The sequence below is a fragment of the Geotrypetes seraphini genome, chromosome 3 (genome assembly GCF_902459505.1).
Source record: "Geotrypetes seraphini chromosome 3, aGeoSer1.1, whole genome shotgun sequence".
Lineage (NCBI taxonomy): Eukaryota > Metazoa > Chordata > Amphibia > Gymnophiona > Dermophiidae > Geotrypetes > Geotrypetes seraphini.
Genome location: NC_047086.1, coordinates 274,907,472 through 274,931,637, shown reverse-complemented (window position 1 = coordinate 274,931,637; position 24,166 = coordinate 274,907,472). Strand labels below are relative to the sequence as shown.

At 45.8% G+C, this 24,166-nt stretch overlaps 2 protein-coding genes across 6 annotated transcripts in view; one reads left to right on the top strand and one right to left on the bottom strand.

Moving 5' to 3' along the window:
- YIPF4 (Yip1 domain family member 4) overlaps window positions 1-21,521 on the bottom strand; it is a 298,953-nt gene extending 277,432 nt beyond the window's left edge. For both annotated transcript variants that reach the window (XM_033935791.1, XM_033935792.1), the window contains exon 1: window positions 21,397-21,521. In XM_033935791.1, the coding sequence (XP_033791682.1) occupies window positions 21,397-21,475 (79 nt within the window). In that variant the 5' untranslated portion in view covers window positions 21,476-21,521. The remainder of the gene's footprint in view (window positions 1-21,396) is intronic.
- An 86-nt stretch (window positions 21,522-21,607) lies between these two features.
- MTR (5-methyltetrahydrofolate-homocysteine methyltransferase) overlaps window positions 21,608-24,166 on the top strand; it is an 819,135-nt gene continuing 816,576 nt past the window's right edge. For 2 of the 4 annotated variants that reach the window (XM_033935790.1, XM_033935787.1), the window contains exon 1: window positions 22,107-22,478. In XM_033935790.1, coding sequence (XP_033791681.1) covers window positions 22,436-22,478 — 43 coding nt within the window. In that variant the 5' untranslated portion in view covers window positions 22,107-22,435. Of the gene's footprint in view, window positions 21,803-22,106; window positions 22,479-24,166 lie in introns of those variants that run through there. The other 2 variants (XM_033935789.1, XM_033935788.1) reach the window with 2 other exon arrangements.

Here is a 24,166-nt window from a genome sequence, read left to right as displayed (position 1 = left end):
ACAATAGAATAGTAAATGATCTAATGTCCCAGCGTCAAGATGACAATGCCAGCATCTATTAGACTTAGAGCTGTCTTACTTCTGTAAGCAAACTGGGGTCCAAAATCAGCATCTATTAGACTTAGAGCTGTCTTACTTCTGTAAGCGAACTGGGGTCCAAAATGCTCTATGTAACAGGGAAAACCAAATTTGTCTCATAGATGTCGACACTGTACATCTCATCCTCCAAGCCCAAATTTGTGGCCATTGAGATGCAGTAATTTGATGCTTTATCTCAATGCTCCAAATGTCACATAGACCAGTTTTTGGTTTCTTATTCAAAAATTCAGATATTAATTTATACCAATGAGCAGCCTGGTGTCCCAGGAAGTCTGCCTGAAAGCATAAGACTGGCAGGCTATATTGATTTTCAAGATTTTTCCATTCAGGGAACCCCTCCTGAATGGCCTGCTTGATGATAAAGAAATAGGTCAGGGAAATTAACCCCTCCAGCCGATTTAGGAGATTTAAGTTTACTTTGCGATATTCTATGAGGTTTATTGTTCCACAAGAAGTCGAAGAGAAGTTTTTCCAATTGTTTGTAGAAAGAATTAGGAAAGAGAAGAGGGAACATGGTGAACATGTATGTAATTTTTGGAACGACCATCATTTTAAGGGTATCAAGTCTCCCCCACCAAGAAAGGTGTAGAGGGGACCAGTTGGATAGAGATAATTTTACTGAGGAAACAGTCTTAGCCATGATGAGGTTCGCTGTTATTTTAAGATCTTTATCAAATGGAACACCTAGGTATTTCATCCCAGTAGATATCCAAGTAAATGGATATGATGGGAGAACAAAGGGTGTGCAGGCTTCGTTAAGGGGCATAAGTTCAGTTTTGTCCCAATTGACCTTATAGCCAGACATAGAGGAGAATTGAGAGATAAGAACAATAAGAGAATGTAAAGATTGTTCAGGATCAGACAAGTAGAGAAGAATATCATCAGCGTAAACAGATAATTTAAATTCCAATTCAGCAATGGAAATTCCCTTAATAGAAGTGGACAATCTGATATGAGCTAAAAGGGGTTCGAGGGCTAAATTAAACAATAGAGGGGATAAGGGACAACCTTGACGAGTACCCCGTTGTAGTATGAAAGAATCAGAAAAAAGCATCATTAACTACAATCTTAGCAGTAGGAGTATTGTACAATAAAGAGACCATATGGACAAATCCAAAATGTCGTAGAACACAAAATAGGTAATTCCATTCCACTCTGTCAAAGGCCTTCTCAGCATCAAGAGAAGCTACCAAGTAAGGTTGATCCTTTGACAGAGTGGAATGCAGGATATGACATAATAATCTAGTGTTATCAGCACCATAGCGTCCCTTCAAAAAACCAACTTGATCTCTATGTATAAGGGAAGATATAACAGACTCTAATCGGTGAACTAAAATTTTTGCAAATATCTTATAGTCCAAATTTAGTAGAGAAATGGGCCTATAATTTTTGACTAATTGAGCATCTCTGTTGGGTTTTGGAAGAACAATGATACTAGCTTCATGGAAGTGGGAGAGGCAGTTGGGAGAAACAATAATAGACTGATAGTAAGATAGAAGGCATGGAATTAAGGACACTGAAAAAGTTTTAAAGAATTCCGCAGGGAGGCCATCCGGTCCTGGCGCTTTAGAGGAAGCCATAGAGGAAATGGCTCGTTGTACTTCATCTGCAGAGACAGGTTGTCGTAGAGGTTCATGTTGAGATGAGGCAATAGATGGTAGGTGTGCAGATTGTAGGAAGTCAGATATATCATCTTCTGAGCAGGTGGATTCCGAAGTGTATAAAGAGGCATAAAAAGAATGGAATTCCTTAAGTATGTCAGAAGTTTTAGTATAAGTCATGCCAGAAGGCGATTTGATACGAGAAATTCGGTGTTTGGATCTTTGTCCTTTAAGGTAAGAAGCTAGGTGATGTCCCGCCTTGTTGGAGGTAGCATAATATGTAGCTGATTGGCGGAACATGGAGACAGATGCAGATGAACTAAAGGTCTCATTATATCGGAATTTAAGTTGTTGTAAAGATTTGTAGAGAGTAGAGTCAAAGGAGTTATACAGTTGAGATTCCAGGGAATGAATTTCCTGTTCTAGACTATGAAGTGTGGCTTTCTTGGTCTTGAGTTGATGAGCTGTATAGCTGATACATTCACCTCGTAGCCAGACTTTATAGGACTCCCATACAGTAGCATAATTGGATACGGAGGATTCATTTCTAGCGAAGAAAGCATCGGATTCAGCGGTGATGTAAGATATAAATTCTTCATGAGCGATATGACTTATCAGCAGACCAGTTGAGAGAACAAGATATGGCGGCATGGTCGGAGATAGAGATGTCGTGGATAGTAGTGGTAGATGTGATATTTAAAATGTCTTTAGATGTTAAAAAGTAGTCAATCCTGGAGTATGATTTATGGGGCGCCGAGTAGAATGTGAAGTCCTTGGTGGAGGGATGAAAGATTCTCCAAAGGTCAGTCCAGCCATATGTTTGCATTAAATTGGAAAGAGTCGAGCGGACCCTTAGTTTGGCAGGGCGGCAGAGAGAGGATCTATCAAGAAAAGGGTCCAATGGGAAATTAAAGTTTCCAGCAATGATAGTGTGTTCTGAAAAAGAGGAATGAGAAATGGTATGAAAATCCTGAAAGAAAGAGGGGTCATCAGAGTTAGGTGCATACAGGTTCAATATATTCAATGGTTTGCCATCAATGGTGCCCTAGATATAGGACCATCTGCCCATGGGATCAAAGGAGTGAACGGTCAGTTGAAAGTTGAGTGATTTGCAAATGAGAGTAATAACCCCGTTTCTTTTTCCCAAGGCGGGAGCAGCGAAGCAATGTTGGATCCATCCTCCAGTAAGCTTCTGCGCTTCTGTGAGGTTAACATGCGTCTCTTGTAGGAGGCATATATCTGCCCTTAGATGTTTGGAAATATTGTAGTATTTTCTTTCATTTTATTGGACTAGAGAGGCCCTTAACATTAAGGGAAACAATATTTAGCTTGACCATGGGGTCAGAGAGGTAGAAGCAGACAGTGGCATCCCAAAAAGGTTGTAGGTCCCAAAGAGAGGAAATGTTCAAAGGAGTATATGTGGTGTCCTCGGTCCAGAGCTGTAATAGATTGCAGGAGTATACATAAATCAGAAAAATGGAAAAAAAGGAGGTAGTAAACAGTACCAGGCTCTGAGTAAAAAGAAACAATAAGATGCAGACATAAAAAACAAGTAATGTAGTTTAGCATATAAAATGGGGAAAGTAGATACTGTAGATGGGGACACATGTGGACGAGAGACACTTAACACGCATCCAAAGCCCCAGCCATTAAAGGAAATTCAAATCAGAATGCATCCAGCCTGAAGCAGAGTGTTGAAAGCATGTTGAAAGCAACAGCAAAATTCAAGTCATGGCTCCAATGTTGTCATCAAGGTAATTTTGCAATTCAGTGGGTTCATCAAAATTTTTGGTAGAATTACGGTAGGTAATTCTCATTCTAGCCGGATAGAATAATCCATATTGTGCTCCGATATGTTTGAGTTGAGGTCCCATAGCTAAAAAAGCTTTTCTTTTTTGAGCTGTGTTCTTAGAGAGATCAGGTACAAGTAAGATTTTTTTGCCATCCACAAGAAGAGGTTGTTTGATTTTGGCAGTTTGCAGTATTTGAAGGGCATGAGGATACCGGAGAAGCTTTAAAACCACAGGTCTCGGTGGTTTAAATGGTATAGGAGGGCCAGAGGGTACACGGTGTGCTCTCTCTATCTCTAGAGCAGGTGAAAATTGGATGTTTAAAAGGGATGGGAGGAGAGATTGCAGGTATGCAATGATATCTTTCCCCTCAGCAGACTCTGGTAAGCCAATAATTCGTACATTACTGCGTCTCATTCGATTAGACATGTCGTCCAAATCTTTCTGTATGAGATCCATTTTGTGCAGACCACGTTGCATGATTAGGAGCTGGGCATCATGGGCGGTCAGGCGTTCTTCCGAGAGGTCCAGGCGGGCTTCTAGTTGTTTAAATTGTGATTGTACTAAGCTCCGCTTTTATGTCCGCAGTCGCGGCTAAATTCTCGTGCATGAGCCCCTGTAAGATTTGCAGGTCGTGAGACAGGGACGCGTCAGATTAAAAGATTAAACAAAATCAGATTTTAACATAAATTAATGGGGGGATAGAGATTAAAAGGTGGCAGAAACTTGCAGACACTCTGGGTGAAATCGGTGAGGAGTGCTGCTACACTAACAAGAAAACATCAGAGTAGTGTTCTGAGATATCCCCAGTGTGCAATATCATTGACAAGTTCTTTGCATATTGATTGAATATGGTAAGAGAGATTTTTTGAACTTTTACTAGTTTTCAGCCATTGTTTTCTGCTGATTAGGTGTAGAAGCGAGGGGCTCTGATTTATTACAAAGGTTAACTGCATTATCTTTTGGACAGTGCTGTGAACAAGTCTGCCCTGTGAACTTCTAAAAGCTAAGTTACTCAGCATTTCATATTCTGCTCTTTTCACTGTTTTCAGCATTATATCTGCTTAATTTATCTTCTCCTCCTCCCCTTTTCTTACTTAAAAAAACCACGAAAAAATAAACCCTTCTTTTTCCTTTGTTAAATCTTTATTTCCTCTTTCCCTTCATAGGAATAAGACTTATAGTCCCACCCACCCCAGGGACCACATTTCATATATAGAGACCAAATAATCAGGACTACTCAAATCAAGTCACTTCACAACCAATCAAGATGACCTTTATTCTATGCAATCACTTTGGTGCTTTAATTCCAAGACACACTATTTGGAGGCTTAAGGCTTGCCCCATATGTCTTCAACTTGCTAGTATTAAGGAGGAGCTCTGCAAACTTAAACAGGAATTGAATACAATTAAAGCAGCTTCCATTGCTCCACAAAATCATACCAACTTACCACCTCTACCTCAAAGAATAAAATAGCCCAGGAATAAATGGGTCACAGTAGGCTCAGGAAGACTGTGACATGTAACACAAAACATCCACCTTCACAAATATTACCTCTACAGAATTCCTTCGCTCCACTAGTGCACTGCGATACTCAAGAAAACAGAGGGGAGGTGGGACTGGAACCAATGAAGGTAACTCAAGAGAACAAGCGCACCCTAAGCACAAATAAAAAAGCCAAAAACAGAAAACTATTACTGTTGGGGGATTCCAACATCAGAGGCATTAACCTTGGAACACAAGGCGAGGAGACCAAAATAGTGAACTGTCTTCCAGGATCCTCAGCTACCAGGAGTTCCAGGCAAATACAGACTATAATTAAGGAAGAAATTAAGGATTTTAACACTGATGTTGTTATCCATCTGGGAACAAATGACCTGGCCAACAACTCCACACTTGCATCACAGAAAGCTTTTCGGGAGCTTGGTGAGGGTGTGAAACCTTTTGTGAAACTTTAGCTTTTTCTGAAATACTGCCTGCATATGGAAAGGGAGAGCAATGAGTTAAAAACTTTAATAGTTGGCTCAAAGCCTGGTGTCATCAAGAAGGCTTCAGGTACACAGGAGGATGGGGAAATACATGGAAGGACAAGAAGCTATATTGCACTGATGGGCTACATATTACTACAGCTAGAAAAAGAAACCTTGCAGAGAAATTTAGACAATATGTTTCAAGGCATTTAAACTAGAAAGTGGGGGTGCTGTATGTATGAAGGACAATTATAGAGACCACCCCCGGCAAAAGAAAAGATGTGATAGTAGTAAAGATTGCAACATAAACAATATCAGCAACTCATTTCTTTGTATTGCAACGGAAAGTGAAACAAAACAAATATCTATACGAAAAAGGAGATTACTACTGAAAAATAGCCGGAAAGCGATGACCACAAATGCTCGCAGTCTAAGTAACAAAGTTCATGATCTGCAAGCCCTGATGTTAGAGGCAGATCTAGATATTGTCGCTATCACAGAGACACGGTTCAGTGAATCACATGGATGGGATACAAACATACCGGGATATAATCTTTTTAAGAAGGACAGAGATGGTCAAAAAGGTGGAGGAGTAGCTCTCTATGTAAAGATCAATATCCAAACGACCGAAATGCAAGGGACCTGGGGAGAGGAAGAAGCGATATGGATCACACTGAAAAGAGAAGATGCTATCTACGTGGGTGTAATCTACAGACCTCCGACTCAATCACAGCAAATTGATATGGATCTGATTGTAGATATCCAAAAGTTTGGAAGGAAAGAGGAGGTTCTGCTGCTGGGAGATTTCAACCTGCCGGTTGTGGACTGGAATGTTCTGTCTGTGGAATTGAAAAGAAGTAGGGAGATTGTGGATGCCTTTCAAGAGGCTCTGCTCAGACAAATGGTGACGCTACCCATGAGGGAAAAAGCGATATTGGATCTGGTCCTCACAAATGGAGAGAGTATCTCTAATGTTTGAGTGGGTGCTCACCTGGGAAGTAGCGATCATCAAACAGTTTGGTTTGATACAACGGCTAAAGTGGAGCGCAGCCGCACGATACTTAAAGTCCTAGATATCAAACGTACAGACTTTAATGCAATGGGAGAGTACCTGAAGAAAGAGCTGTTAGGATGGGAGGACATAAGAGAAGTGGAAAGACAGTGGTCTAAGCTGAAAGGAGCGATATAAATGGTTACGAACCTTTATGTGAAGAAAATCAATAAAAACAAGAGAAAAAGGAAGCCGATATGGTTCTCCAAACTAGTGGCGGAGAAAATAAAGGCGAAAGAGTTGGCGTTCGTGAAATATAAAAAAACCTAAGAGGAGTGCAGAAAGGACTACAAGGTGAAACTGAAAGAAGCCAAGAGAGAGATATGTCTGGCGAAAGCACAGGCGGAAGAACAAATGGCTAAAAATGTAAAAAAGGGAGACAAAATTTTTTAAAGATATATTAGTGAAAGGAGGAAGATGAAAAATGGAATTGCTAAACTAAAAGATGCTGGGAACCAATATATGGAGAGTGATGAGGAAAAAGCAAATGTGCTAAACAAATACTTCTGTTCTGTGTTCACAGAAGAAAATCCTGGAGAAGGACCGAGATTGTCTAGCAACGTTACACGAGAAAATGGAGTAGATGCTGCGCCATTCACAGAGGAGAGTGGTTATGAGCAACTTGAAAAACTGAAGGTGGACAAAGCAATGGGACCAGACGGGATCCATACCAGGATACTATGGGAGCTCAGAGAGGTTCTGACGAGTCCTATTAAAGACTTGTTGAACAAATCTCTGGAGACGGGAGTGGTTCCTGGGGATTGGAGGAGAGCGGATGTGGTCCCTATTCATAAAGGTGGTCACAGGGATGAAGCAGGAAACTACAGGCTGGTGAGCCTCACTTCAGTTGTTGAAAAAATAATGGAAGTGTTGCTGAAAAAAAGGATAGTGTACTTCCTTGAATCTAATGGGTTACAGGACCCGAGGCAACATGGCTTTACAAAAGGTAAATCGTGCTAAACGAACCTGATTGAATTTTTTGATTGGGTGACCAGAGAGCTGGATCGAGGGACATATGCTAGATGTAATTTACTTAGATTTCAGCAAAACCTTTGATACGGTTCCTCGTAGGAGGCTGTTGAACAAACTTGATGGGCTGAAGTTAGGACCCAAAGTGGTGAAGTGGGTTAGAAACTGGCTGTTGGACAGACGCCAGAGGGTGGTGGTTAATGGAAGTCGCTCGGAGGAAGGAAAGGTGAGTAGTGGAGTCCTTCAGGGTTTGGTGCTGGGACCGATCCTGTTCAATATGTTTGTGAGTGACATTGCTGAAGGGTTAGAAGGAAAAGCAATGTTACTTACCGTAACAGTTGTTATCCAGGGACAGCAGGCAGCTATTCTCACTAGTGGGTGATGTCATCCGACAGAGCCCCAATACGGACATCTTGCAAGCATGTCTTGCTTGAAGAAACTCAGAAGTTTCGAGATGCCCGCACCGCGCATGCGCCAGTGCCTTCCCGCCCGATGTACCGGGCGTGTCTCCTCAGTTCAGGTAGCTAGCCTGAGAAGCCAACCCAGGGGAGGTGGGTGGGACGTGAGAATAGCTGCCTGCTGTCCCTGGATAACAACTGTTACGGTAAGTAACATTGCTTTATCCCAGGACAAGCAGGCAGGTATTCTCACTAGTGAGTGACCTCCAAGCTAACCCCAATGGGATGGTGGGAGAGTTGGCAACTTAAGAGAACAAATTTTGTAACACTGTTTGGCCAAACTGTCCATCCCGTCTGGAGAAAGTATCCAGACAATAATGAGAGGTGAATATGTGAACCGAGGACCAAGTGGCAGCTTTACATATCTCCTCAATCGGTGTCGATCTGAGGAAGGCTACAGAGGCTGCCATTGCTCTGACCTTATGGGCTGTGACCTTACAGGGAAGGGATAATCCAGCCTGGGCATAGCAGGAAGAGATACAAGCCGCCATCCAGTTAGAGATGGTGCGCTTCGATACAGGTCATCCCAACTTGTTTGGATCAAAGGAGACGAAAAGTTGAGGAGCAGTTCTGTGAGGCTTTGTGCGATCCAAGTAGAAAGCTAAAGCACGTTTACAGTCCAGAGTGTGCAAAGCAGCTTCCCCAGGATGAGAATGAGGCTTTGGAAAGAACACTGGAAGCACGATGGATTGGTTGATGTGAAATTCAGAGACCACTTTAGGCAGGAATTTCGGATGAGTACGAAGAACCACCTTGTCATGATGGAATACAGTGAACGGTGGATCCGCCACTAGGGCCTGAAGCTCACTGACCCGGCGAGCAGACGTGAGGGCCACCAGAAAAACCACCTTCCAGGTGAGATTCTTAAGTGGAGCCTTGTTGAGAGGTTCAAACGGAGGCTTCATGAGATGAGACAGGACATTGAGATCCCAAACCACAGGAGGAGGTTTGATAGGAGGGTTGACATGAAAAAGACCTTTCATAAATCTGGAAACCACAGGATGAGCAGACAAAGGTTTCCCCTGTAGAGGCAGATGGAAAGCCGCAATAGCACTCAGGTGGACTCGTATGGAGGTAGATTTGAGACCAGACTGAGACAGGTGTAGAAGATAGTCCAATACAGAAGAAAGGGAAGCTCGCTGAGGTTCCGTGGCATTGGAAATACACCAGGAAGAGAATCTAGCCCATTTTTGGGAATAGCATTGTCGAGTAGCAGGCTTCCTGGAAGCCTTCAAGATCTCCCTCACTGCTTGAGAAAACTGGTGAGGAGTTATGTTGAAAGGAACCAAGCTGTCAGGTGGAGGGACTGCAGGTTGGGATGAAGTAGTGAACCTTGATGTTGAGTGAGTAGTGAAGGAAACAGTGGAAGAAGTACTGGCTCCCTGCTGCTGAGTTGAAGTAGAAGGGAGAACCAAGGTTGTCTGGGCCACCGAGGAGCAATCAGAATCATGGTGGCATGGTCTGATCTCAACTTGACCAGAGTCTTCTGAATGAGAGGAAATGGAGGGAACGCATATAGGAAGCGATTCCCCCAATCCAGAAGAAAGGCGTCTGCCTCGAGGCGATGAGGAGTGTAGATCCTGGAGCAAAACTGAGGCAGTTTGAAGTTGTGGGGGGCTGCGAAGAGGTCTATCTGAGGCGTCCCCCACTGTGCAAAGACTTGATGAAGGGGGTCGGAGTGGAGCGTCCATTCGTGAGGCTGGAGAAGACGACTCAATTTGTCTGTCAAGACGTTGTCTTTCCCCTGAATGTAGACAGCTCTGAGGAAGGTGTTGTGGCGGACCGCCCAATCCCAGACTCGAAGAGCTTCCTGGCAAAGAGGGGCCGAGCCCGTGCCCCCTTGTTTGTTGACATAATACATGGCGACCTGATTGTCGGTGCGAATAAGGACCACCATGTCGTGAAGCAGATGTTGAAAAGCTTGGAGAGCATTGAAGATGGCTCTGAGCTCCAGAAGATTGATTTGATGGAGTCGTTCCGCACTGGTCCAGAACCCCTGAGTGCGAAGACCATCCAGATGAGCTCCCCATGCATAGTTCGATGAATCGGTCGTGAGAACTTTCTGGTGGGGAGGAGAGTGAAACAGCAAACCTCTGGATAGATTCAAAGAGGTCATCCACCAGAGAAGAGACTGCCGTAGAGCAGGAGTGACTACAATGTGACGGGACAACGGGTCGGACACCTGAGTCCACTGAGATGCCAGGGTCCATTGAGGAATTCTGAGATGTAGTCTGGCAAAAGGCGTCACATGAACTGTAGATGTCATGTGTCCCAAGAGGACCATCATGTGTCTCGCTGAGATGGATTGGCGAGAAGACACCAACTGGCAGAGTAGAAGGAGAGCATCCATGCGCTGATGAGGAAGGAATGCTCGAAGTTGGATGGTATCCAGGACAGCCCCGATAAAGGGGAGAGACTGGGTGGGCTGAAGATGTGACGTGGGAAAGTTGATCTCGAAGCCCAAGTTCTGCAGGAAACAAATTGTAGTCAAGGTCGCCGAAATGACCTCTGGAGCCGACGGTGCCTTGATGAGCCAGTCATCAAGGTATGGAAACACCTGGAGACCCATGTTCCGGAGTGCAGCGGCCACCACCACCAGACACTTCATGAAGACTCTGGGCGATGAGGAAAGGCCGAATGGAAGCACTCGATACTGCAGATGTAGATGTCCCACCCGAAATCTGAGGAACTTGCGGGAGGCCGGATGAATCGGGATGTGAGTGTAGGCCTCCTTGAGGTCCAGAGAGCATAACCAATCGTTCTGCTCGAGGAGGGGGTAGAGAGAGGCAAGGGTCAGCATACGGAACCGCTCCTTGACCAAAAACTTGTTGAGGACTCGAAGGTCCAAAATGGGCCGCAGATCGCCCGTCTTCTTCGGGACCAGGAAGTACCTGGAGTAAAACCCTCGGTTTTGCTGATCCAACGGGACCGGCTCGACGGCCCGAAGCCGAAGCAAAGCCTGAGCCTCCTGGAGGAGAAGAGCGGTCTGCGTTAAGTTGGAAGGATACTCTCTTGGAGGGTGGTCCGGGGGGACCCGTTGGAAATGAAGAGAGTATCCCTCTCTTACGATGGTAAGGACCCAAAGGTCCGTGGTGATTGACTCCCATCGATGACAAAAATGATGGAGACGACCCCCTATGGGAAAAACAGGGGAAGACAGAACGTCGGTTATGCTCCCTGGAAGAGAGTCAAAAAGGCTGAGTAGCCTTAGGTGCAGCCGGCATCTGAGGCTTCTGCTGAGTCTTCTGGGGAGGCTGTCTCTTCGCAGGCTGTCTCGCAGGAGGAGTCTGCCTTGGTTGATAACGCCGCTGGTAGATTTGAGGCGGTCTAGAGGGACGAGACTGCTGGGGCTTCGGCTTAGGACGCAGAATAGACTGAAAAGACTTCTCATGGTCCGAAAGCTTTTTAGTAACAGTTTCGATAGACTCATCGAACAGATCCGCTCTCGCACAAGGTACATTTGCAAGTCTGTCTTGGAGGTTCGGATCCATATCAATGGTACGAAGCCACGCCAGACGACGCATGGCGACCGAACAGGCCGCAGCCCGTGCCGAGAGCTCGAAGGCATCGTAGGAGGATTGCATCAGTTGCAGTCGTAACTGGGACAGGGTCGCCACCACCTCTTCAAACTGAAACCGAGCCTGAGCATCGATGAAAGGGATGAACTTGCGGAGCACCGGCAAGAAGAAATCCAAGTATGAAGAGAAGAAAAAGTTGTAATTGAGTACTCGAGTCGCCATCATCGAGTTTTGATAGATACGTCTACCAAACTTATCCATCGTTCTCCCCTCCCTGCCCGGAGGCACAGAAGCGTAGACTTGGGAGGGATGAGAACGCTTGAGAGAGGACTCGACTAGAAGGGACTGATGAGAAAGTTGAGCTCCCTCAAACCCCTTGTGGTGAACGATGCGGTATCGAGCATCCAGCTTACTGGGAACTGCAGGTATGGAATACGGTGTCTCAAAACAACGCATGAAAGTCTGGTCCAGCAGTTTATGCAGAGGAAGCCGAAGTGTCTCCGCCGGAGGATGAGGCAAATGCATGGTGTCCAAATACTCTTTAGAATATTGAGACCCAGTGTCCAGAGTCACATCCAAATCATCCGCCATCTGTCGGAGAAAGGATGAAAAAGACAGTTGGTCCGCCAAGGCCGGTCGGCGAGACGGACTAGAAGAAGTGGAAGCCTCCGGGTCCAGGGAGAGCTGAGATCGGCATGGAGAATAGGAGGTAGATGGTTCCTCATACTCTGGTCCCTCCGGCTGAGATACATCCGACGAGGAGTATCCCAAACGCTGCATCTTCTTTTGCGGAGACACCTCCGAATGACGTGAGGAGTGTCGAGAAGAGTGCCGAGATCGATGCCCCTCCCGGTGACGGGATGGGGAACGAGATCTTCTATGCATCGATCGATCCTTCGAAGTCTCAAAGGAATGGATAGGACTAGATGCAGTGGATCGCAGAGGTGGCAGAGATGCGGACTCACGCAGCGCCACCCAAGTCTGGTATGGAGTGCGGAAGAACTCCTCCTGCGATGCAGTATGCCCAGGGCTCCGATTATCAGGGGCCGACCTAATACCCTGTTGCCGTGGAGGTGTTATGGGCTCTAAAGGCGGCATATCAGGAAGGGAAGCCCTCTTGGAGGATTCCGCCGCCCTCCGCCGATCCCCCTCGTCGAGCAGGGAGATCGAACGACGAGGAGGAGGGGGAGGGGGCGGACCGCCCCCTGGAACCGTAGCCAGAATGTCACCCTGGATGTTGGCGATAAGCCGGGGTCCCATAGTCTGCATAAGCTCGACAAACTGAGCTTCTAGCAGGGATCGAAGCGAAGCCGATATGAAGGGATCCGCACCGAAAGGGGGTCCTCCTGCACGGTCTTCGCGTTCCTTCATGGCCAAGTGCTTCTGCTTGCCAGCTTTAGGCACTTTGATGACCACGGGAGGGACAGCGGAAGGCGGTACCTGAACCGAGGAGACGGAGGCAGGCGCCGATGCTGAACTCGATGCTGAAGCCGGTGCAAACGATGCGGGCTTCACGATGCTCGATGCAGGAGTCGTAGATGCAGGTTTCGAATGGACCGGCAAAACCTCAACAGACGTAGAAGCAGACATGTCCTTGGCGGTCTCCATCTTGAACATCGACTCCCAGAGCAAGCAGCGCCATTTGAACGAGCGCGCAGTGAGCGTGGAACAAGGCCGGCACGATTTCGGAACGTGTTCCGGACCAAAACACTGAAGGCAGCGTCGATGCGGGTCCGTCAACGAAATCGCACGCTGGCACTTGCTGCACTTTTTAAAACCAGTGATTGGTCGGGACATAGGCCGGAAAATCGACGCTGCAAGGTCAAAGGCACTAGGCCGCAGCCACGAGGCCGGCCCGGTCGAACCGCCGGAAGAAATAATTTTAACTTTTTTTTTTTTTTTAGAAAAGTAAATTAAAAGTGAAATAAATTCAAAGAAATAAACAAAAACGGGGGTTAAAGAAGGCAAAAAACTGAAATTCAGTCAGCGCAGAATGAAGATAAACTTCTCAGCTCCGCGGAAAGAAAAGAACTGAGGAGACACGCCCGGTACATCGGGCGGGAAGGCACTGGCGCATTGTGGTCACCACTTTAACCTAGCATAGGCTAGGCAAAGATACAGGTGACTACAAACACAGTTCACTTTTCGTGTGACCCGACATGGAGTCATCCTGCAGGCTGGACTGGAGTTAATATTCCAAATAAAAAAAAACTTAACCAAACGGGTGAAACAACATTCAGCTTTACTATGGTTCAATATACAGGTAAGCAGTTCATCAGCAGTGATATCAATGTCAGCAGCCAAAAGAACAGTCCAGGAAAAAGATCCAAAAAAATAAGACAAAATAAAGTTCAACCTAAACTCAGGCTGAAAATTCAGCTTCTCTTGGTCAGTCTCAAAATTCACTCAAGTCATTTGGGTAGTAGACCAAAACACAGTCCAATGCACTGTTTAACAATACTACAGTGCTTCAAACAAAAATCAAGCCTCTGGCAGGTTTGTGACAACTGCCAGGAAATAGGGAGAAAGCCCCAGGTTTTGCAATTTAAAGCCAAAAAACAGCTTTACAAATTTCCCTCCCAGCTGGAAGCAAAACCTCTCCCTGCTTCTCCAAGCTTTTCCACAATAATTTCAAACTAGTGATTTAGAGAACAAAACCAAATCACTACCCAAACATTTCACTGGAAATCTCACTCACAGTTTGTGGCAACCGGCTAAGTCCACCTGCATTCTTTCAGGGTAATCAATTCCCAAATCAGCACAGACTTCTTCAAACTCCATAGGCTCTTCACTGAGCCTGGATGAGTCCTCGGCTGTGTCAGTCTCACTCCATTCCATAGGGACAGGACAATTGACCTTTTTGGCTTGGGAAGAACCCTAGGGAGGCAAGGCTCAAACTTCCTCCCTAACCTGTTGCCTTGTTTGAAAGCCACTGTTGGCTTTTCTACTCTCGGGGCGTGGCCTGACCTAGCAGTGTCAGCTGACGACCAGGGACCTCTAGAGCTCCCCTGGTGGTGATTCATATTATCTTCCTCACCTTCATCTTTCAAGATCCTGGACTTTCCCTGCCGGGTTTCTAGTTTAACCCTGGAGGTTTTTACTTTCTCTAGAGTTTTGGTCGGGCTTACATCTGCTGGGTCACAGCATGCGCGGTGCGGGCATCTCGAAACTTCTGAGTTTCTTCAAGCAAGACATGCTTGCAAGATGTCTGTATCGGGGCTCTGTCGGATGACATCACCCACTAGTGAGAATACCTGCCTGCTTGTCCTGGGATAAAGTGTGCCTTTTTGCAGATGATACCAGGATTTGTAACAGATTAGACACCGAAGAGGGAGTGGAAAATATGAAAAAGGATCTGCAAAAGTAAGAGGAATGGTCTAATGCCTGGCAACTAAAATTCAATGCAAAGAAATGCAGAGTAATGCATTTGGGGATTAATAATCGGAAGGAACCGTATATGCTGGGAGGCGAGAAGCTGATATGCACGGACAGGGAGAGGGACCTTGGGGTGATAGTGTCCAAAGATCTAAAGGTGAAAAAACAGTGTGACAAGGCAGTGGCTGCTGCCAGAAGGATGCTGGTCTGTATAAAGAGAGGCGTAGTCAGTAGAAGGAAGAAGGTGTTGATGCCCCTGTACAGGTCATTGGTAAGGCCCCACTTGGAGTATTGTGTTCAGTTTTGGAGACCGTATCTGGCGAAGGACATAAGAAGACTTGAAGCGATCCAGAGGAGGGCGACGAAAATGATAGGAGGCTTGCACCAGAAGACGTATGAGGAGAGATTGGAAGCCCTGAATATGTATACCCTAGAGCAGCGGTCTCAAACATACGGCCCACAGGCCGCATGCGGCTCTCCAGGTGCTATTTTGCGGCCCACGGTCTGGACACGATGATCAACTGCTCCTTTGCTGCAGTTGATTGTTCCGGTCAAAGCTGCGGCCGGCGGCGGCTCCCGGTGCCATCCACATCAGCATTTCTCTTCCCCCTTCCCTTGTGGAGCCGCAGCATGTCTGGCTGGCTCAGTCGATCGTTCTGTTCAAAGCCGCGGATGGCGGCTCCTCGCGCTATCCACTTCTGCATCGGAAGCCTCTCTGACGTCACAACATCAGAGAGCATTCTGACTCAGGCACGGATCTCGCTAGGAACCGCCACCCACGGCTTTGAACCGAACGATCGACTGAGCAAGGGAGCCGGCCAGACATGCTGCTGCTCCACAAGGAAGGGAATGGAAGGGGAGGGGAAAGAAAAATGCTTCCGCTGCATAGGAAAGGGACCCTAGGGAAATGCTACTGCTGCTGCACAGGGAAAGGGAGAGGGAGGGAAGGGGGAAGAGAAATGTCTCTCCTGAACAGAAAAGGGGGAAGGGAAATGCTGCTGCTGCACAGGAAAGGGGGGAAGGGAAATGCTGCTTCTGTTGCTGCTGCACCCAATTGGGGAACGAGAGGGAAGGAAGGAGAAGGAAGACAAGGGAGAGGAGAGGAACAAGAGATGTCAAGTTCATGGGAGGGAGGGAAGGAAAGGAGATACCAGACCATGGAGGGGGAGGGATAGATGCCAGGGCATGGGGGGAGGGAAGGAGACAGATGCCAGACCAGGGGAAAGGAAGGAAGGAGGGAGGGAGGGAGAGAAAGGAAGGAAAGAGATGTCAGACCATGGAAATAGGACGGAAGAAGAGAGATAGGAAGGGAAGGTAAGACATGGAAACGTAGATTTTGAAAAGAAAGCAGAAAAATTGAATATTAAGTTAATGCCAAAGATGGATGCAAGGCAGAAAGTGAAGATGGAGAGAAAAACAGTTAAAGGACAAGAAGGCCCTGGAAACATAGTTAAAAACACAGAAAAATAAAGTCACCAGCCAACAAAGGTAGGAAAAATGATTTTATTTTCAATATAGTGATTGAAATGTGTCAGTTTTGAGAAAGAAAAGATATTAAACTTTAAATGTGAGGGCTGCTGAAAAAATAGAGTACTTGGAGGGCCGCAGAAAAAATAGTTAATGTCTTATTAAAGAAATGACAATTTTGCATAAGGTAAAATCTTTATAGTTTATACATCTTTCCTTTTAACTGTTAAAGGAAAGTTTTATAAACTATAAAGAGTTTTACCTCATGCAAAATTGTCATTTCTTTAATAAGACATTAACTATTTTTTCTGCAGCCCTCCAAGTACCTACAAATCCAAAATGTGGCCCCGCAAAGGGTTTGAGTTTGAGACCACTGCCCTAGAGGAAAAGAGGGAGAGGGGAGATATGATTCAGACGTTCAAATACTTGAAGGGTATTAACGTAGAACAAAATCTTTTCCAGAGAAAGGAAAATGGTAAAACCAGAGGACATAATTTGAGGTTGAGGGGTGGTAGATTCAAAGGCAATGTTACTTTACGGAGAGGGTGGTGGATGCCTGGAATGCGCTCCCGAGAGAGGTGGTGGAGAGTAAAACTGTGACTGAGTTCAAAGAAGCGTGGGATGAACACAGAGGATCTAGAATCAGAAAATAATATTCAATATTGAACCAAGGCCAGTACTGGGCAGACTTGCACGGTCTGTGTATGGCCGTTTGGTGGGGGATGGGCTGGGGAGGGCTTCAGTGGCTGGGAGGATGTAGATGGGCTGGAGTAGGTTTTAACGGAGATTTCGGTAGTTGGAACCCAAGCACAGTACCGGGTAGAGCTTTGGATTATTGCCCAGAAATAACTAAGAAAAAAATTAAAAAATTTAAATTGAATCAGGTTGGGCAGACTGCATGGACCATTCGGGTCTTTATCTGCTGTCATCTACTAATGTTACTATGTAACTCCCCTCTGCAGACAGAAACACTCTGAAAAATTATCATTAATATACAATCTAGCAGAAGGGGAGCTGTACAAAGTTTGAATCATTTGTATAAATCCAGAACCAATACCAAACCAATCCATTGCTTGATACATAAAGATCCACTCTACACGATCAAAGGCCTTCTCTGCATCCAAAGATGCAGAAAAGGCTGGATCCTCCATGGCTTTTGTTAAATTTAACATATGAAAAGCCAGCCTGGTGTTGTTAGAAGAATGTCTCTGAGCAACGAACCCCGTTTGGTGCATACCAATAATATAAGGGAGTCTTAGCCAAGCGTAAAGCCAATAACTTAGCCAGAAGTTTTCCATCCACATTAAAGTGATAGGCCTGTAATTTGAAACCAACATGGGATCTTTATTTGGCTTCGGCAAAACTATAGTTAAAGATTCTGCCATAGTACCTGTTAATACAACCATTAATTAGTTGAACCTAATATAAATTTAATAGGTGTGGTAATAGGGTATTTTGAAATGATTTGTAAAACTCTACCATGAAAACCATCACCACCTGGAGCGGCTCTTCCTAATTATGACTGGGATAGCCATGCAGATGATAACACGTAATTGGAAGAATTGGGATTGCCTCAATTTTACTTTTTGGTGGGAGAACCTATGCTCCAGTTATAGGTATGAAAAAATGAATGCTGGGCATAGTTAACGTGACCATTTATTTTTTTCATCAAAACGGGACATCTATTAATATTCAGTCCCGCCCCAAATCCCGCCCTAGCCCCACCCCCAATCCCGCCCTAGCCCCACTCCCAATTTCTTCCATTCATTTTTCATGTACACACTAAACTAAACTAAACCTTAGGTTTGTATACTGCGCCATCTCCACAAGCGTAGAGCTTGGCACGGTTTACAGGGTTAGGTTGAAAAGGAGCTACAATGAAGGGTTATAGGAAAGGAGCTAGGAATATAAAGAGGGACACTATCTTATTATTTCATAATGGTAACTATAAAATTTTTAAAAAACACAAAGCACTCTATAAACAGAGAAAATGTTAATTATCATTTATATTTGGGGGTTTTTCAAAGATGTCACCTCAGTAACTCTAAAAAATACACAAATATAGTGCAAAATATAGACAGCAGATATAAATTCCACATTTTGATCACTAAATTGAAAATAAAATCATTTTTCCTACCTTTGCTGTCTGGTGATTTCATGAGTCTCTGGTTGCGTTTCCTTCTGACTGTGCATCCTTTCTTTCATTTCTTTCTGCAATCAGACCCAACAATTGTCCCTTTCTATTCCCTCCCTCCTTCCTTCCTATGTCCTTAGTGCACCCAGTGCCTCCTTCCTATGTCAGTAGAGGGGCATAATCAAAAAAAAGTCTAAGTCCCATTTTGGCCTAAGTCCTTAAACGTTCAAAGCAGAAGCAGGGAAAGTGTCCATAACCAAAACAAACGTCCTTGTTTTGATTATGGCCTGCCTCTACTAAACGCCCAGATCACCACTACATCTAAAAGTACACCCCCACGATGTCTACACTTTTTGGCCATAATGAACCAAAAAAACGCCTAAGCCCCAAACGTCCAACAGAAGGGCTTTTAGGCGAAGGAGGAGCCAGTCCTTCGCCTAAAAGCTGGATTCTGTAACCAATGTCGGTCAAAAACAACACCGGTTACAGAACCCCCCTCCCACAACGATCAAGGCAGGAAGGTGCCCAAGCCCTCCTGCCATGTCGAACCGCGACCTCCCCCCCCCCCCGACAACATCAGGGGCAAGAGGGAGCCCAAGCCCTCTTGGCCTGGCGATCGTGCCCACTCCCCCCCGACTCGATCTGGCCAGGAGGGAGCCCAAGCCCTCCTGGCCCCGGCGACACCCCCCGACGACCCCCTACCCCCACCCCCACTACAATACGGGCAGGAGGGATCCCAGGCCCTCCTGCCCTCGACACAATCCCCCTCCCCCCAACGACCGCCCCCCCCAGAATCCCCGATCGGACCCCCCCAGCCGACTCCACGACCCCCTTCCCTGTACCTATACGTTGGCCAGACGGACGGGTGCCAAGCCCGCCCGTCCAGCAGGCCAGCCGGGTCCAGAATGGGGCCGGATTGGCCCAGGCGGAAGAAACCCCACCCACAGGTGGGGCCTGAGGCGCCTGGGCCAATCAGATTAGGCCCGGGAACCTTAGGCCCCTCCTGTGGCCCAGGCGCCTGATGCCCCACCTGTGTGCGGGGTTTCTTCTGCCTGGGCCAATCTGGCCCCATTCTGGACCCGGCTGGCCTTCCGGACGGGCGGGCTTGGCACCCGTCTGTCTGGCCAACGTACGGGGAAGGGGTGGGGGGGTCGTGGATTCAGCCAGAGGGGTTGCGGGTCGGCGGGGGGGTGTCCAATCGGAGGTTCTGGGGGGGGGGGGGCGGTCGTTGGGGGGAGGGGGGTTGTGTCAAGGGCAGGAGGGCCTGGGATCCCTCCTGCTTGTATTGTAGTGGGGGGTAGGGGGGTCGCCGGGGCCAGGAGGGCTTGGGCTCCATCCTGGTCCAATCCAGTAGGGGGGGGGGTCGCCAGGGCCAGGAGAGCTTGGCCTCTCTCCTGGCCCGTTACTTTTGGAGGGGGAGTCGCCGGGGCCAGGAGGGTTTGGGCTCCCTCCTGGCCAGATCGAGTCGGGGGGAGGCACGATCCCCGGGGCAAGAGGGCTTGGGCTCTCTCTTGCCCCGATGTTGTATGTGTGTGGGGGGGGTGATGCATCACAGCAGGAGAGATGCCTCATCTCCCCTACCGCGATGCCATCACTCCTCTACCCGCGGCAGTTCGGGTAGAGGAGTGATGGCATCGCGGTAGGGGAGATGAGGCATCTCTCCTGCCGCGATGCTTGCGGTGGGTAGGTTTCCGGGCCGCTGAACTGATGGCGCCAGCGGCCATCAGCTCAGCGGCCCCTTTTTCGGCACTTAGATCTGGTTTGACTTTGTCTAAGTCAAAAAGGTCTAAGTGCCGACTAGGCAACCTGTTAATGTTTTGGTTATACCTGTTGTACGCCTAGGTGTAGGTAGGCTCACCTCCTGCCCACTGCTCGCTCTTTCATCTCCTCTAAACACACCTCTTTCTCTCTGTGCGTTTAGTGGCAGGGGAAAGGCCTAAGCTGTTTTTAGATACGTCTAAAAACCAGCTTTGGTTATGGGTACTTGGACGACAGGCTTTTTGATCGTCCAAGTAGCCATTTAGGACACTTTTTAGATTTTTTTTTTAAATTATTAACCCCTTAGTGTCCCCAGCGCCTCCTTCCTATGTCCTTAGTACCCCTTTCTATGTCCTTAGTGTCCCAGCGCCTCCTTCCTATGTCCTTAGTGCCCCCTTCCTATGTCCTTAGTGTCCCCAGCTCCTCCTTCCTATGTCCCCAGGCAGCGATTGGCTGGCCAGGAACGTCCTCTCCGACGTCAGAATTGACGTCAGGAAGCGATTAGCGGCAGGAAGGTAAGCAGAGGAGCAGTAGCGGTGGACCGTGGGGAAGTTTAAATTGGGCATGAAGGGACGCTTTTTTTTTGGTGCTGCAGGGAGGGACAGGAAGCGATCGCCTGTTCCGTTGTCCCCACGCACAGCTTTGGGACGCTGTCCCTGAAAACGGGACATTTTGGCATCCCGAGCTGTGTGTGGGGACAACTGGACAGGGGATCCGAAAACGGGACGTATGGTCACCTTAGGCATAGTAATGTATTTAAACTGTTTTGAGGCCCGTTGACATCTTTTATTACTTCTCTGTTGTTGTTTTTTGTCTTTAATTTCTGTGCCATTTCCTTACACATACAGGGTGGAAAGGAGGGAGGGAGGGGGGTGGGATTGTACTATTGTATATACATTTGTGTTATAGATTAATCGATGGGTGGGTGGGATAAAATGATTGATTTTGAATATCTGTAAGTTGAATGTGCTTTTCTTGACTTGTTATTTGTTTTTATACCTATATGTTGCACTGTTAATATTTGAAAATTAATAAAGATTTAAAAAGAAAAACAAATTATTATGTGTTTTAAGCCCCTGTAATCCACTTATACATGTCCTGATAGGAAATATATCAAAACCTGAACAATGAGCAAGAACGCAGCGGAAGACTACAGGCCCTTACAGACACGATTGAATCTCCAAGACCGCCTGTCCAGGTCTTACCTTCAGCATCTGCGGAAGACACGAACGTGAAGTCACCACCACCGCCAGGGACATAGAGCTGCGGGGCTGGGGTCTGCATGGTTGTCAACCACCGCGGGAACAGAGACAGAGAAGCGGAACGTCGAGAACGTGACGGGCGAGTGTAGATTGTTGATGAAGGGATGGGGCGATAGCACTATGCCAGAATCAGTTTCACAGGGACTGAAAGCGTCAGATCGTCCCACCACAACAGCAGCTCATCGACAGATCGTTATCCAGAAACACAAGTGACGTGATAAACCATGCTAAACGAGGCAGTGTTACGTCACTCTCCTACTCGCCACAGGTAACATGAAACCTTTCCGTCCTCGGAGCGACAACATATAGCAAACCTCTTTCCATTGGCTGACTTGCAACGCTTTAACCGGTTGGTCGCCTTTCTCTTTTTGTCGAAGGTTGTTACTGGTTATAATTTTCTTATTGCTTAGGCCAGATCTTTGTTGCGATTGGTTCACTGTAAGCTGGGTTCTTTTTTTCTTAATATATCTTTATTGATTTTCAAGTAGTAACGTATAACAAATCAAGAAAAGCACTTACTGTAAGCTGGGTTCTGATAGGTTATATATGTGAATGTCATCGATTGGTTGTTCCTGGGTTTTTTGTGTGGTTTTTTTTTTTTTTATAAATCTTTATTGATTTGTTCCTGGGCTTTTAATGTCCTGTGGGTTTTCTCGGTAAACTGTACGATAACGGATATATTTTATGTTGTAATTATTCCATATTCTCTTTTAAGATCACATTTCGGAATCTCGTAATTCTTGCTGCCTAACCTTTGACGATGAGAAGATTAATATACACCCCTCCTCACCAGATGTCAGAGCAGTAGTAATGCTACTGTAGGGATGTACTTTTGTTGGCGCATGCGCGCTGGTGCTTTGTTCCATGCGTTTTGCTCGTGGATCGCCGACTGTCACTGATCGAGAAGCTTAGCCGGTGGCGGTTATACGTGTTGTATCGCTAGTCATCTGTCCTCGCATCTGGAAGTCCTTGTAACACTGACATGTCACCCACTATATTCGAGCGGTGCCAGTCGCCACGAACAGGTAAAAGCACTTCTTGGTTGCTGTCTGTGACATCACTGAACAGACATTACCTACATTTTGTTGTGGGAACGCGCTGGGAGAAAAATAGCGGGAGGTTGAATTCTTACGCTGGCTGGCTTTTTACTAAACAGAGGTAGAGTTGTTTTATTTATTTATTTTTTTACAGCGGGCCGGCGAGGTAAATGCTCCGACGCTCTTAGGAATTGAATGATCATCGGAGCGTTTACCTCTATGGCCAGTGGTAAAAAGCTCTACCACGATTTAGTAAAAGGAGCCCTTTTACTAAACCTTATTTTGACTCTGAAAAGATGGGATTGGACGGTGTAGAAGGGTAGCTAGACCCTTCCTCCTCGCCACGTAAAACGGGAGACGTTCCACTGTTTTGCCCGCGGACAGTATGAAGGACGAGAATGCTTAGTTTGTGTGGGATATAAATAATATCAATAAATAAATAAATAAATAAGATGCAAGCTATTTATGGAAGTACTTTAGAGTCTGCTTACAAGGAAGAGACAAAGAAGCTGGAAAAGCATATTATTTCTTGAGATTTTTTTAAAATTCTTTATTGATTTTCCAAATATTAACAGTGCACTGTTAATATTTGAAAATTAATAAAGATAAAAAAAACAAAAAACACAGTGCAATACACAAGTATATAAACATAAATTGGAGTAAATCGGAGGTTCTTCCACTAAATATACACTATTCAAATGGATTATTTGATTCATTCCCTTTCCTTTGGAAGGAAGAGGGTATAAAATATTTAGGTATTTGGATTCAAAAAACGCTGGAAGAAACAATGAAAATAAATGAAAAATCTTTATTGCTGAAGGTCACAGAAATGTGTGAGCAATGGAACCCATTACATCTGTCTTAGTGGGGGAGAGTTCAAACGGTTAAGATGATGATTTTGCCTGTGGTTTGCTACCAAATGAATGTTACCAGTTTATTTCCAGGGGTCCTTTTATAAGAAGTTAAATAGTATTCTTACTAAATTTATATGGCTGGGTAAAACTATAAGAATTGTTTTAGTATCTTTACAAAAATCAATTGCGGTGGGTGGGCTAAATTTCCCAAAATTTTATAGGTACCATTAGGCCTATATATTGTGTCAGGGTATGTATTGGATCCTTCCTGAGCTCATGGAACGTCTTTTATTACTTCATTATAGTTGTCTTTTGTGATAAATTTTTTTGTTAATTTCCACAGGGAGAGGTTGGGGGGGGGGGCTATTTTTGTCTTGATTTTGGTTCTTTGGGTGTATACATCCAGGGTAGGTGGGGAGAGGGTGGGATTACATTACTATTTTTAAATTGGGAAAGGTTATTGAAAAATCTATGTATTTGTGTTTTTATTGATTAGTCATTGGATGGGTGGGGGATATAATGGTTGCTCATGTGTATGTAAGATGAATGTGCTTTTCTTGATTTGTTATATGTTTGCGTACTTGTGTATTGCATTGGAAATATTTGGAAAATTAATAAAGAATTTTTAAAAAAGAAGGGGTTCCCTGATTGGTGAAATTTAAAGGATCAGTATTGCTTGCCAGGCCTATGCTTCCAGACAGATTTCCTAGGACATCAGGCCGCCCGGTGGTATAAATTAATATCTGAATTCTTGAATATAAAACCAAAATCTAGTCTTAGACATTTGGAGTATTGAGATAAAGCAGCATATTTCGGCATCTC